The 14893-nt window shown below is 34.4% G+C and overlaps 1 protein-coding gene across 1 annotated transcript in view; it reads left to right on the top strand.

Annotated features, from left to right (window-relative positions):
• PTPRK (protein tyrosine phosphatase receptor type K) overlaps positions 1-14893 on the top strand; it is a 572439-nt gene that overhangs the window by 124811 nt on the left and 432735 nt on the right. Inside the window, exon 2 of the mRNA XM_029223468.1 lies at positions 4949-5071. Within this exon, the coding sequence (XP_029079301.1) occupies positions 4949-5071 (123 nt within the window). The remainder of the gene's footprint in view (positions 1-4948; positions 5072-14893) is intronic.

Genomic DNA, 14893 nt, shown 5'->3' with positions numbered 1-14893 from the left:
ATTCCTTAAGTCTTAATTGACGTTGAGGAGATGTTAATATTGCTTCTCTGCAAAGATGGAGGGGAGTAAAACTGGACTTATTTTTCTATTCTGGTTAATTTAGTCTTATTAAAAGAAGATTATTCAGTCAATTGGAGTATAGCATTTGCTTCAAATCATAGACAATTTGAATAGAAGTCTTACTAGCTAAATAATCTTGGATTGTATGTATTAAACATATATTCTTGGCTAGAAATGGAACTCTAGAGATGAACAATTAGATAATTTATGGGTGTGTTTGAAATGAGCTCTTCTCTCATCATTAAGAGTCATTTGTATCTATCAATAAATGTTGGGTTTGGATTTCCATCATGTGTTTCAAGTTCCTTTTCCTTTATGGAGGAGCTAGGCTCAAATAATATTTTCTTCTACTACTTAACTACTAGCAGGGCAAAAGAGTTTTTTTCTGGATCTGAAGTTGTTATCTTTTAAGGAACTCTTATTCATAAATTTTCTTATTTTTCTTCATTAGATCTTCTTTGTTATTGAACCAGAGTGACGCATTAAGACCAGTGACTCATACTTATGACCTCAAAGGCATTCGTCCTTTGCATCTACTTGGATTTGTTTTCCTATTTGAATTTCAGTACTTAAATTGAGAACAAGCATTGTTTATCCTTAGACTGGAGGTAAACTTTCTAAGCATTGACTATGATAAGTCAATTCTTATTTTGTATCTTCAATATTCCCAAAAGTTGAAAGGAAAAAATATTTTAAGATATCCCAGTAGATTTCAGAGGAAATATGAACTTTATTTAAAAGCATCAATTTTTACACTTTGTAAAAATCTGCTTTTCTGGGAGAAGACAATATTGACTCAGATTATGAATGGAATTACATTTAAGAGATTCAGTAATAAGTTACTTGTCTGTTCTTTTAAATTTTTTTGTGTGAAATGTATCGGCTTCTTTGTGATGAGTTTTGGGGCTTATACCAGTAAAATTATATTATGGTTCTGATTAGCATAGACAAAGATGATCTATTCAAAGTTAGTTTAATTCAGTATTGCATGTGTCCTAATGTGACATATATTAATCTTTCATTGTGTTCTTAATGGAAGAAAGATTATTTCAAAGTTGATGATCACTTACATGAGCAAATTTGTGTATCACAGCTTAATTCACAATTGGAAAATATTAATTTGCCCATTTTTGAGGGTCATAAAACAACAGTGTTAAGGACATTGCATTTGCCAACATATTTTGTCTAGGACTTTACTCTTACTTTTCAAAACCCTGTATGTTCCAATCATTTTAAGAAAATAATAACAAAAATGATCTGTATTTTGAGCTAAATGAAGCTTGTTCTTTACAAATAGTAAAGAACCATGAAAGATAATTCTGTGTGTTTCTTGCTATTAGATTCAATCAGAAAATTAAGACTGCATAGGTGCCTTGGAGGGGAGAATGTGGAAGGTCCTAGTACAATAGCTTTCAAAAGAATGTCCTCCATAACATGTTCACAGTTGTGCAGGGCCTTACTGACCTTTTATTTTTCTCCAATTCAACTTTGTTCTAAATTAACCTGACCCTGGGTTTTATTGAAAAGTTTGATATCAGAAGGGATTTGAGTTTAGTATTCATTCTTTTATGATTCCACAGAAAGAATCTCTATTTCCATACTCTCTCATAGAGCTGTCTGTTTAAATAAACACTCAAGAATCTCTCTAAATGCTAGATGTTTGGGCAATATAATTTTGGGGATAGGAATACTTCTATTTTTTGTACCTAATGTTTCTTAGTACCTATCTTTTATTTGAGTTGCTTAGGAATGTAAAGAAATTCAGGCAAGTTCAAATTAGCTTGACTTTTATTTTCAGGTGAACAGCTTGCAAAGCCCCACAAATGGGTTGTCACAGTGGAAGCAGACTGTTGCAGTGAAAGATCTGTCCTTTAGCTGACTGACTGGCATAGAGGAATTAGCAATCTGTGAAATGGCTCTTCAGAAGTAATTTTCCTCCAAGGGTCAAGGAACTTGCAGTTGCTGTTTTGCTGAAATGATTTTGCTGTACTCCCTGTAGTCCTGTCACCAGTAGCAAATACAAAAACTGAAAATGTAAGGTGTTTCCTTGTTCATTTTCATCCCCTCTGCCTCAGGACATTTCTTGAGCACCATTTCAGTATTGCCTCCTTTTGTCTAGCTCAGTGAAACTTTAAATTCATAAATTATGTTTTTATTTATGAATTAGAACCTTGCTGTTTCTCTTTTAAATAGATCATAATACTATATATAAAAATGTCTGAACAGAGGAGCATGTGTATAGAAGACTATGTATTAAAGAAGACTTTGTTTTTAGGGCCTTCTAGTGAGCCTTAAATGGTAAACTGGGATTATGCAAAATGGAATTAGCTCAAATTATATTATGTGCTATCTGTTGTAAGGTTGAACCAAATTATCTACCTCCGTTTTCCCCCATTACTCTTTAAACTCTACATAACTGTTGTTATTATTGTTGTTATCATTATTATTATTAATGTGGCTTGAATTGTGTCATACTCCTGGATAAAATCCTTTAATGGCTTCATACAATTATAGAATAAAATCTAAATGTTTTATAGTATCTAAAAATCTTTCATATTTAGTTTTGTTTCTGTTTTGTCCCCTACATACTTTTCATGCTCATTACACAGAATTATTTGAGATTACTTGAGACTGTCCAACATCTCATGTTTCTTTAGATTTGTTATGCCCTTGCTTTTGCTTTTTTTCTAATTTCAATCCAATTTCCTTTCTGGCCTGGCACATCCTTACTCATCTTTAGGCCTAACTCCGTGAAGCCTTCCAAAACCAACTCAGGTATAGGTAGCCAATTCATTTGTCATTTGTGTTCTTTGTGACTTTGGTCATACTGTTATGATCCCTTCTAACATACTGTATTTTTTATATATATATATATATATATATATATATATATATATATATACACTCTTCCATGCATGTCTGTCTATCCCATTCATCAGGCCAATAATAGTATTTTTTTGTATTTTTTTATACCCAGTCTGATACACTGTATTAGTCCTTAACTTTGAAATACAAAATTCTTTACAAAAAGATTCATAAACATCTTTTACCAAAGATTTATTCCTATGTTACACATGTGGTGTATAGATATATTGTACCTCTTAGATTAGAATTTATTGTAAATTATAAAATAAAAAGTCATCTTTAAAAAATTCTTCTATCACTCAACTCAGATCGACCAGGAACTTTCCCCAAGACTCTTGACTGATACAGGAGTGAAGTGCAGCAAATAACAGGGGTTGACCCACTTATTTTGTATAGCTCTTCCTAGTTGTTATTGCTAATAAGAATCCTGGAGGCTAAAATTAACAGTAGCTATGAAGGACAGCAATTAAGCCCATTTGTCTTCCAAATGAACCAATGTAGGTTCCATTGGTAGTTTAAATTTATATACAGAGGTCACTCACAAAGGGCAGTGGAAGCCCTGAAGGTATGGGTTGCACAGCAGTAAGTTATTTTAGGATTGTGAGAGCAAATTATATATTGAGAAAAACTTTCCCCTTGCTATGTGAAGATTCATTTCCTAGCAACCTCTTTTCATTGATTAATTTTAAATTAAAAAATAAATAGTTTTTCATGAGAGCATTTATATAAAGGCTGTTTTAGGCATATTTAAAAGACAACATTAAGCTTTCAAGCTGCTGAAGTTTGGTTATCTTAAAGGATTGATGTGGTCATAAGAGTGATTCAAGGATACCCATATATATATATTCCACTTTTGAAAAAGGTTCTTTGGGCCATAGTGTCATCTGGACATTTCTGATTTTGCCTTCTTTGCATGTAATGCTGGCTTGTCTCTGTCATTGGTGAGGCATATAACTTTTTCATATTCAGATTGATAAATTTTTGATGAGGAAAGTGAATTCTCTGTTTACAGAGAAGAATTTACAGGCCTGAAGTTTACCACCCCCTAGCCTGCTGCTTGGTCAGAGAATTCACTGAGTTTCTTCACAAAGATTCCCATGGAAACTAAACAAATAAGCTACTTGAAGGGAGACAGGTTATTGGTTTTTCTCATTAAACCTACTGCTGAATTTTCATTACTTCTAATCCATTTTCTTTCAAGATTAGACATATAGGCCAGTTCTGATTTTCATGAATTGAATAAACTAAATATGTTGAGTTGTGTGTGCCTGTATATGTAGGCTGAGAAGCAAAAGTAATTATTCTACTTCTGCCATAAAATTACCCCAGAAAATAAAGCCAGGAAAAATGACTGATGTAAAGGGGAAAGGCTACCTCCATTTTTTAAAAAGAGGTTATTAAATAAAGTGGAAGTAGTGAGAGTGATTGTAGGCTAATCTGATCGGTTTTATGCTTCGTTCAGTTTTTCCCACTTTTAAGTCGTAATTGTGTGTGAAAGCAATCTAAATGAAGTATGGAAGCATGTTTCACTGACCTCAAACACTTTAGACCTCATAAAGCTGTAAGTATTTCATTTGCTATTATGAGTGGATTTCAAAGTGTTCTTCTAAAGCAAGAAATTTGGTAAATTTAAACTTCACCTTTTTGAACTTGCTGTGTAAAGAAAGACAATTTTCACTTTTTTCTTTCCTCTCCTTCTCCCTGCTAAAGTTGTTAAAAACTATTTAGATTGAAGGTGGTTTGTATATTTCCGGAAAGCCTCACTATTACACATATATCTTCTAATATTATTCATATCTAAAAATCTCAGCCTTACTTCTGAGGCTCAAACCACTATCTTATTCACACAAGATACGGATAGAAATTTCATTTTATGTGAACATTTAGTGAAAATAGTGATAAATAGGAGTACATTTATTATTAAATTTATGAGTACCACATTGTACATTTCAGTATAATGTTTTCTTCTCCAGCACATTCTGATGTTTAGAATGTAACAGTAGTTCTTCTTTTCCCCTTTCAGGTGGCTGTACTTTTGATGATGGTCCGGGAGTTTGTGATTACCACCAGGATCTATATGATGACTTTGAATGGGTTCATGTTAGTGCTCAAGAACCTCATTATCTGCCACCCGAGATGCCACAAGGTGAGAATCCTTCTGTTTATCCAGTGTTGGAAAAATCCCTCTGGAATGAATAGCATTTTCTTATGTTAGGTATAGTACAATAATTTAATTATTATAATAAACTATTGTGGTCAAACTAATTGACCCCATCAAAGACCCTCGATGGATTCTTTGCCTTTCCCTCAATAACTTTATATAATCCTATTTTCCTCAAGAATGTTCACTGTATCTTCATTATCTCCAACTCTGGAAAAATAGAAACATTAGTTTTTTTCCCCCCTGTTCAATAAAAAAGCAAAATGGAAATGAAACCAAGTAATAAAAAAAAAATAAAATGAAGAACAAACCAAATAGTCTAAAAATGAGTTCAGCTCACTTAACTACCTATTCTATTAAATCACAAGATTTGATCTAATCAGACTGAAGGGAAACATCTTTATTTCATGGTAGGGAGAGAGCTTATCTCATTCCACTGGCCATGAGCGTGCCAGTGGCTCTGAGGAGAGGCAGCCTGGAGACCAAACTGTCAAATGGAGAGATCTTTTCTGAGTGGATTGTAGAAAAATAGGGCTGAGCCCTACTTTCTTTACCTTGACCTTGTTATATCCTTTGAATTTTGGTTTTGTGAAATAGTACATCTTCTTATTGTTTAAGCCAGTTTGAACTGTGTTTTCTCTTAACTGACATAGGATATTAACATATACATACCATTTTATACACTAGCAGACTAATGTTTGTGCCTTTAATTCTGCATATTAATTTTGAATTAATTCCAAGCTCTGTGCATATATGTTTACCAATAACTTATTAAATTGAGAAATTGAAAATGCAGACAGGAATTTTAAAATACTAAAGAGAATGCATTATTTTTCTAAAATTTAGAAGTAAACCAGCATGGAATATAATTATGTATGATCACATATATAATATACAATATAATTATATTTAATAATGTAATACATTAGTTACTATTTAATAATATGTAATCACTTTATTATAGTATATTATCATACATAATTGATGGGATGATTGCCTATTATTAGTAACTTAAGTTTTAAAATATATTTTCAGTATTTTAATCATGATTATAAACACTTTATAACTAATTTTTCTTATTGGTCCACACTGTGATGTGCTGTTTGAGAGTAGAGGGTTGTCACTTATCCCCACCCCCACACCCCCACCCCCAACCCCCCCAGACTTTCCGTTTTGGTATCCATAAGTTTGTTTTCTAAGTCTGTGAATCTGTTTGTTTTATAAATAAGTTCATTTGTATCATTTTTTTTTTAGATTCCATATATAAGTGTGTCATATGATATTTGTCTTCTTCTGTCTGACTTACTTCACTTGGTATGACAATCTCTAGGTCCATCCATGTTGCTGCAAATGGCATTATTTCATTATTTTTTATGGCCGAGTAGTATTCCATTGTGTGTGTGTATGTGTATATATATACACATATATACCACATCTTCTTTATCCATTCATCTGTCAATGGACAATTAGGTTGCTTCCATGTCTTGGCTATTGTAAATAGTGCTGCTATGAACATTGGGATGCATTATCTTTTTGAAGTATGGTTTTCTCCAGATGTATGCCCAGGAGTGGGATTGCTGGATCGTATGGTAATTCTGTTCTTAGTTTTATAAGGAACCTCCATGCTGCTCTCCATAGTGGCTGTACCAATTTACATTCGCACCAACAGTGTAGGAGGGTTCCCTTTTCTCCACATCCTCTCCAGCGTTTATTGTTTGGGGACTTTTTAATGATGGCCATTCTGACTGATATGACGTGATACCTCATTGTAGTTTTGATTTACATTTCTCTGATAATTAGTCATGTTGAGCATCTTTTCATGTGCCTACTGTGGCCATCTGAATGTCTTCTTTGGAGAAATGTTTATTTAGGTCTTCTGCCCATTTTTTGATTGGGTTGTTTGTTTTAGACTCATTTAGTTGTGTAAGTAGGTTTGTATTTTTCTGTCAGAGGTACATAACCTTATTTCTCTGGTATATTTTAATTAAAGAAACTCCTGTAATATTTCACCTGAGTTTTCTCTGTAGTACATTTAGACTGAATTTTTTATATAAAAGTAAAAAGGGTAGGCTGGGATGCACATATTTTGACTGTTTATCATCAGAGAACAATCAGAAAGATGTTGATTTATGGAAATGTTACCATTGTTAATTACTGTTGAAGATGGGTAATGAATAACTGAAGAGATACTGCTCTGGTGACCTTGCTGGTTCACCTTTGATGAACAGCTTAATCGGTGGTTACAGTACGGGATGATGTGCACAGAAAATGAAAGTGTTAGAAATTCAGCCACATCTTCCAATTAATAGGACATTAATTAATTAATCATGCAGAGGAGGGAAAAAGGTCACAGCCACTTTATTTTTACCAAATATAATTTGTGCTTGGTTTTCAGAGAAGGTGAAAGGAAGCATCCATGTATATATTCTTCTTTTACTGTTCTCTTTTTACAATCTATACTGTTTTTTTCATTTTCCTTCTGATATTCCTTTAAAATGCTCACTGAACATTATCTATTCATAAATTGGGAAAAAGGAGACATTTAGATTTATCTTATTAAAATTTTATGAATGATAAATTTATTTTAAAGTGAATAGTCAGTAAATGTTAATGCTTACTTTTTTCAGTTATTAAAAAAAGAGAACTCAAACATTTACCAACTCAAAAGTAAGAAGCCTGGGCCTGTGATGCACACTTGTTATTGAACTCTCTTTACAATACTTGGACATTGTTAATTGACTTCTGTTTATTGATCTTTTTGGAATGAAAAGGTAGACGGGAAGATGAAAGAGAGGGTGAATAAATAGATTAGAATAAGAAAAGAATTGGGCTTCCCTGGTGGCACAGTGGTTAAGAATCTGCCTGCCAATGCAGGGGACACGGGTTTGAGCCCTCGTCTGGGAAGGTCCCACATGCCGTGGAGCAACTAAGCCTACGTGCCACAACTACTGAGCCTGTGCTTTAGAGCCCACAAGCCACAACTACTGAAGCCCGTGTGCCTAGAGCCTATGCTCCACAACAAGAGAAGGCACCGCAATGAGAAGCCCGCACACCGCAATGAAGAGTAGCCCCCGCTCTCTGCAACTAGAGAAAGCCCACGCGCAACAATGAAGACCCAGCGCAGCCAAAAATAAATAACTTAATTAATTAAAAAAAAAAGAGAGAAAAGAATAAGAAAAGAATGAAGATGGGTAGAAAAGAAGAAAATTATTTCTTCTCATTTGAAGACGTAATGCTGTCAATAATTGCTTAAAGTGTTCTTCAGCAAAACTGCCTTTGTCAGGTGACAATGATGGTGGCTGAAAGGCCAGCTAAGTACGTTTAAAATAGCATGCAAAAGAATGAGTATATCCTAATGGCCAAAAATCATATGAAGGTGTGAGCACCTGCTCAACTCAGTCATCAAAGGAATGCAAATTAAAACCACATTGAGAAACTTCTACACACTGAGCAGAAAGATGAAAATCAAAATTTGAGTGTTGGTGAGAGTATGGAGAAAGTAAAACTCTTCATATACTGTACTATAGTCAGGTATAAATCTGTACAACCACTTTGTACAGCCTAATGACCCAACAGATCCATTTTGGGGTATATGCCCAGCAGAACTGAGTACACATGTTTTCCAAATGACATGTACAAGGGTATTTACAACATCAGTATCCAAAATAGTCCCAAACTGAAAACAATCCAAATGTCTGTCAACAGTGCAATGAATAAATAAATGGTGATTAGTCACATAATGGAATATTACACTGCAGTGTAAATGAACAAACTGTTGCCATATATGATGTGGATGAATTTCACACACATAATCTTGAGGGAAAGAAACACAAAAGGATAATGTACTGTATTTCACTTATGTAAATTTCAAAACCAGGCAAAACAAATTGATGATGTTAGAAGTCAGGGTATTATTTACCTCCAGGAAGGGCTGGCAGGGGTTGGGGATGGTTAGTGCTTGGAAGGTGGCATGAAGGGGGCTTCTGGATGCTGGTAATACAGTCTTTCTTGATCTGGATGGTGTTTTCACAGGTGTACTCAAACTGAAAATCATTGAGCTGTACAATTATGAGCTGTGTACTTTCCTCTAGGTATCTTATATGTTAATAGAAAATGGCAAAAAACAGAGTAAATAAAACCAATGCTCACAAGGATACTTTGGGGAAACTAGGCTAAGAATTAAAAAATGTTATAGATTAGGATGAAAGATATATAATAGGATACCTCAGATGGGCTCAAACTCCTTTTTTCTCACCAACCTGGACCCCCCACATTCAAAGATAATGTGATCTTTGACATCTCTGAGCCTTTGTATGTTCTCTTCCCTCTGTTGAGACAATTCTCTGTTCACTTACCACTCACCAAACTGCTATCCATTCTTACTATGTCTGCTTAAGTTCCATCTGCTTTGGGAAGATTTTCCTGGTTGGCATGGAGCTTTTATATAATATTTCTTCTATCTTCACATTCAGATATGCTCCCCACTGTACTTGATACGTATTTCAATTGCTATTATAGTACTTTTTTTTTTTTTTTTAAGAAGATGTTGGGGGTAGGAGTTTATTAATTAATTAATTAATTTTTGCTGTGTTGGGTCTTCGTTTCTGTGCAAGGGCTTTCTCTAGTTGTGGCAAGTGGGGACCACTCTTCATCGCGGTGCGCAGGCCTCTCACTATCGTGGTCTCTCTTGTTGCGGAGCACAGGCTCCAGACGCGCAGGCTCAGTAGTTGTGGCTCACGGACCTAGTTGCTCCGCGGCATGTGGGATCCTCCCAGACCAGGGCTCGAACCCATGTCCCCTGCATTAGCAGGCAGGTTCTCAACCACTGTGCCACCATAGTGGTGGAAGCCCTATAGTACTTTTAAAAATACCTCCTTCTTTCCACTAAACTATAATGCCCTCATGAACATAAATCATATTTTTCATCTTTGATTTCCTAAGGCACTATTTCATTTTACTTAGGAAGATTGTCAACTTATATAATGTGGTTTAAATATTTTGGTCAAGGGTTAAACAAAAAAGGTCTTTCTCTTGCTAAAAAATTAATTGAATAAGAAAAAATACTTCATTTCCCAATATTATATTCAGCTCAGATTTTAATGTAGTTAGAAGACCTTCACATACTTACTAATATTTAGCTTTGCCTTTATAAATGATTTCACCTGTTTATTTTTGATATAATTTTAAATGTTATTAATACTAAAGAAGGAGCTCCCTTTTAGGATCTCGCTCTTTCTTTTGTCTTTTGCTAGTCAAATTAATCCCAATCTTCTACTCTTCAAAAGTCTAGTCTATAAAAATCAAATCCATAGAGAATGAGATACGTTGCAGGGAACTGGAAATTGTTCTTCTATCTCAAATATATCTGTGTTCATGACCTTGTTTGTCAGTTGTTCCTTTATACTTGTGACATCGTGAAACAAATTGGATAATTTTACTACATGTTCTGACCTAGATCTGAGCATAGAGATCATGATTGACATCTCAATACATTTATCTTCAAGTGTAATTATAACTGCTTTTACTTTTTAACAGGTTTTTGTAAAATGACTAATTGAATTTTAGAGTCTCTAGAGTACCCATTTGACAGCATAAAATTACGCTACATTGTATCCTACCTTGAACTTGGTACCTTTCACTGATAATAATGTAAATCACTATACAGAGTTCCATCTGTAAAATGGAATAGAATAGACATTCTTTCTGTCTATGTATCTATCTCTGTATCTAAAAGGCATTTGTCATTAAATTAACCTGAAGATTGAAGTAAGAAACCATTCCTCCTTTGTTGTAAAGCTTAGTGAGGTGTGATTCAGTAGTTTAAGGCCCTACTAGATCTCAATTTTGCCCCCTTATCAAATCCTCAAACTAAAATTTAGAGAGCAAATGGCATTACACTGAGAACGATAAGAAATGAAATGTGCCTTTATATTTACATATTATTTTTAGAACTGTGTATCCTTTTTTTCTTTCTTTTATTTTTATCCCAGAGTTTAAACATAAATTATTAGCCACGTTGTTAAAATAAGGCTTGCTTTCTTCAATATCTATTTGGAGAAACTAAATGTGTTTTGTACTCGATAGTGAGCATGCATGGGTCTCATGATTTTGTGCCTGGCTTTCTTCTGAGAGTGTTATATAGTGAAAATTGAATAAAATATTTGATTTATATGATAACATATATAACTAACAGGATTTCAGCTAAGTTTTTCTATGTAATGATAAGTCTCTTAGCTTTCTAAGACAAGACTTAGGCAAAATTTACTAAATAATATTAGTATCCAGTGTATCATATTTTAATATATCTAAGAAATTTCGAGGGAGTTTTTTTGTTATCTTACCATTTCTAACCTATAGTCTGTCTCTCTGGGAACCTTAGTCACTCATTAAAATGAGTGGATCACCTTGCCTAAGATTTCCATTACCCTCTTGTAGACAATTGATAATAAGGCATGTGTTTCTTTTTTGTTTAATTGATTTTTGTTTATATTTTTTACTTTAATTTTTTTTTACAGCAGGTTATTATTAGTTATTTTACACATATTAGTGTATATATGTCAATCCCAATCTCCCAATTCATCCCCCCCCCATCTTCCCACTTTCCCCCTTTGGTGTCCATACGTTTGTTCTCTACATATTTGTCTCTATTTCTGCCTTGCAAACAGTTCATCTGTACCGTTTTTCTAGACTCCACATATATGTTTTAATATACGATATTTATTTTTCTCTTTCTGACTTACTTCACTCTGTATGGCAGTCCCTAGGTCCATCCACATCTCTACAAATGACCCGAATTCCTTCCTTTTTATGGCTGAGTAATATACCATTGTGTATATGTACCACATCTACTGTACCCATTCGTCTGTCGATGGGCATTTAAGTTGCTTACATGACCTCGCTATTGTAAATAGTGCTGCAATGAACATTGGGGTGCATGTGTGTTTTTGAATTATGGTTTTCTCTGGGTATATGCCCAGTACTGTGATTGCTGGGTCATATTGTAATTCTGCTTTTAGTCTTTTAAGGGACCTCCATACTGTTCTCCATAGTGGCTGTATCAATTTACATTCTCACCAACAGTGCAAGAGGGTTCCCTTTTCTCCACACCCTCTCCAGCATTTGTTGTTTGTAGATTTTCTGATGATGCCCATTCTAACTGGTGTGAGGTGATACCTCATTGTAGTTTTGATTTGCATTTCTCTAATAATTAGTGATGTTGAGCAGCTTTTCATGTGCCTCTTGGCCATCTATATGTCTTCTTTGGAGAAATGTCTATTTAGATCTTCTGCCCATTTTTGGATTGGGTTGTTTGTTTTTTTAATATTGAGCTGCATGAGCTGTTTATATATTTTGGAGATTAATCCTTTGTCCATTGATTTGTTTGAAAAAATTTTCTCCCATTCTGAGAGTTGTCTTTTCGTCTTGTTTATGGTTTCCTTTGCTGTACAAAAGCTTCTAAGTTTTATTAGGTCCTATTTGTTTTCTTTGTTTGTTTTTATTTCCATTACTCTAGGAGGTGGGTCAAAAAAAGATCTTGCTGTGATGTATGTCAAAGAGTGTTCTTCCTATGTTTTCATCTTAGGGTTTTATAGAGTCTGGTCTTACATTTAGGTCTTTAATCCATTTTGGGTTTATTTTTGTGTATGGTGTTAGAGAGCATTCTAATTTCATTCTTTTACATGTAGCTGTCCAGTTTTCCCAGCACCACTTATTTAAGAGACTGTCTTCTCCATTGTATATACTTGCCTCCTTTGTCATAGATTAGTTGACCATAGGTGCATGGGTTTATCTCTGGGCTTTCTATCCTGTTCCATTGATCTATATTTCTGTTTTTGTGCCAGTACCATATTGTCTTAATTGCTGTTACTTTGTAGTATAGTCTGAAGTCAGGGAGTCTGATTCCTCCAGCTCCGTTTTTTCCCCTCAAGACTGCTTTGGCTATTCAGGGTCTTTTGTGTCTCCATAGAAATTTTAAGATTTTTCATTCTAGTTCTGTAAAAAATGCCATTCATAATTTGATAGGGATTGCGTTGAATCTGTAGATTGTTTGGAGTTAGTATAGCCATTTTCACAATATTGATTCCTCCAATCCAAGAACATGGTATATCTCTCCATCTGTTGGTGTTATCTTTGATTTCTTTCATCAGTGTCTTATAGTTTTCTGAGTACAGGTCTTTTACCTCCTTAGATAGGTTTATTCCTAGGTATTTTATTCTTTTTTGTTGCGATGGTGAATAGGATTGTTTCCTTAATTTCTCTTTCTGATCTTTCACTGTTAGTGTATAAGAATGCAAGAGATTTCTGTGCATTAATTTTGTATCCAGCAACTTTACCAAATTGATTGATTATCTCTAATAATTTTCGGTGGCATCTTTAGGATTCTCTATGTATAGTATCATGTCATCTGCAAACAGTGATAGTTTTAGGTCTTCTTTTCCAATTTGTATTCCATTTATTTCTTTTTCTTTTCTGATTGCGTGGTTAGGACTTCCAAAATTATGTTGAATAAGAGTGGTGAGAGTGGACATCCTTGTTTTGTTCCTGATCTTAGAGGAAATGCTTTCAGTTTTTGACTCTTGAGAATGATGTTTGCTGTGCATTTGTCGTATGTGGCCTTTATGATGTTGAGGTAGGTTCCCTGTATGCCCACTTTCTGGAGAGTTTTTATCATCAATTGGTGGTGAATTTTGTCAAAAGCTTTTTCTGCATCTATGGAGATGATCATATAGTTTTTATTCTTCAATTTGTTAATATGCTGTATCACACTGATTGATATGTGCATATTGAAGAATCCTTGCATTCCTGGGATAAATCCCACTTTATCATGTTGTATGTTCCTTTTAATGTGTTGTTGGATACTGTTTGCTAGTATTTTGTTGAGGATTTTTGCCTCTATATTCCTCAGTGATATTGGTCTGTAATTTTCTTTTTTTGTAGTATCTTTGTCTGGTTTTAGACTCAGGGTGATGGTGACCTCATAGAATGAATTTGTGAGTGTTCCTTCTTCTGAAAGTTTTTTGGAAGAGTTTGAGAAGGATGGGTGTTAGCTCTTCTCTAAATGTTTGATAGAATTCACCTGTGAAGCCATCTGGTCCTGGACTTGTGTTTGTTGGAAGATTTTTAATTACAGTTTCAATTTCATTACCTGTGATTCGTCTGTTCATATTTTCTATTTCTTCCTGATTCAGTCTTGGAAGGTTATACCTTTCTAAGAATTTATCCATTTCTTCCAGGTTGTCCATTTTATTGGCATAGAGTTGCTGGTAGTAGTCTATTATGATGCTTTGTATTTGTGGTGTCCGTTGTAACTTCTATTCTTTCATTTCTAAATTTATTGTTTTGATTTCTCTCCCTCTTTTTCTTGATGAGTCTGGCTAATGGTTTATCAATTTTGTTTACCTTCTCAAAGGACCAGCTTTTAGTTTTATTGATCTTTGCTATTGTTTTCTTTGTTTCTATTTCATTTATTTCTGCCCTGATTTTTATGATTTCTTTCCTTCACTGACGTTGGGTGTTTTTTGCTCCTCTTTCTCAAGTTCCTTTAGGTGTAAGGTTAGATTGTTTATTTCGGATTTTTCTTGTTTCTTGAGGTAGGCTTGTATTGCTATAAACTTCCCTCTTAGAACTGCTTTTGCTGCATCCCATCGTTTTTGAACCGTGTTTTTGTTGTCATTTGTGTCTACTATTTTTTTTTTTTTTGCGTTACACGGGCCCCTCACTGCTGTGTCCTCTCCCGCCGTGGAGCACAGGCTCCAGACGCGCAGGCCCAGCAGCCATGACTCACGGGCCCAGCCACTCCGTGGCATA

This window comes from Monodon monoceros, unplaced genomic scaffold (assembly GCF_005190385.1).
Source record: "Monodon monoceros isolate NGI ecotype Baffin Bay Population unplaced genomic scaffold, NGI_Narwhal_1 Super_Scaffold_15, whole genome shotgun sequence".
Classification (NCBI taxonomy): Eukaryota; Metazoa; Chordata; class Mammalia; order Artiodactyla; family Monodontidae; genus Monodon; species Monodon monoceros.
This window is presented reverse-complemented; position numbering and strand designations above follow the sequence as displayed.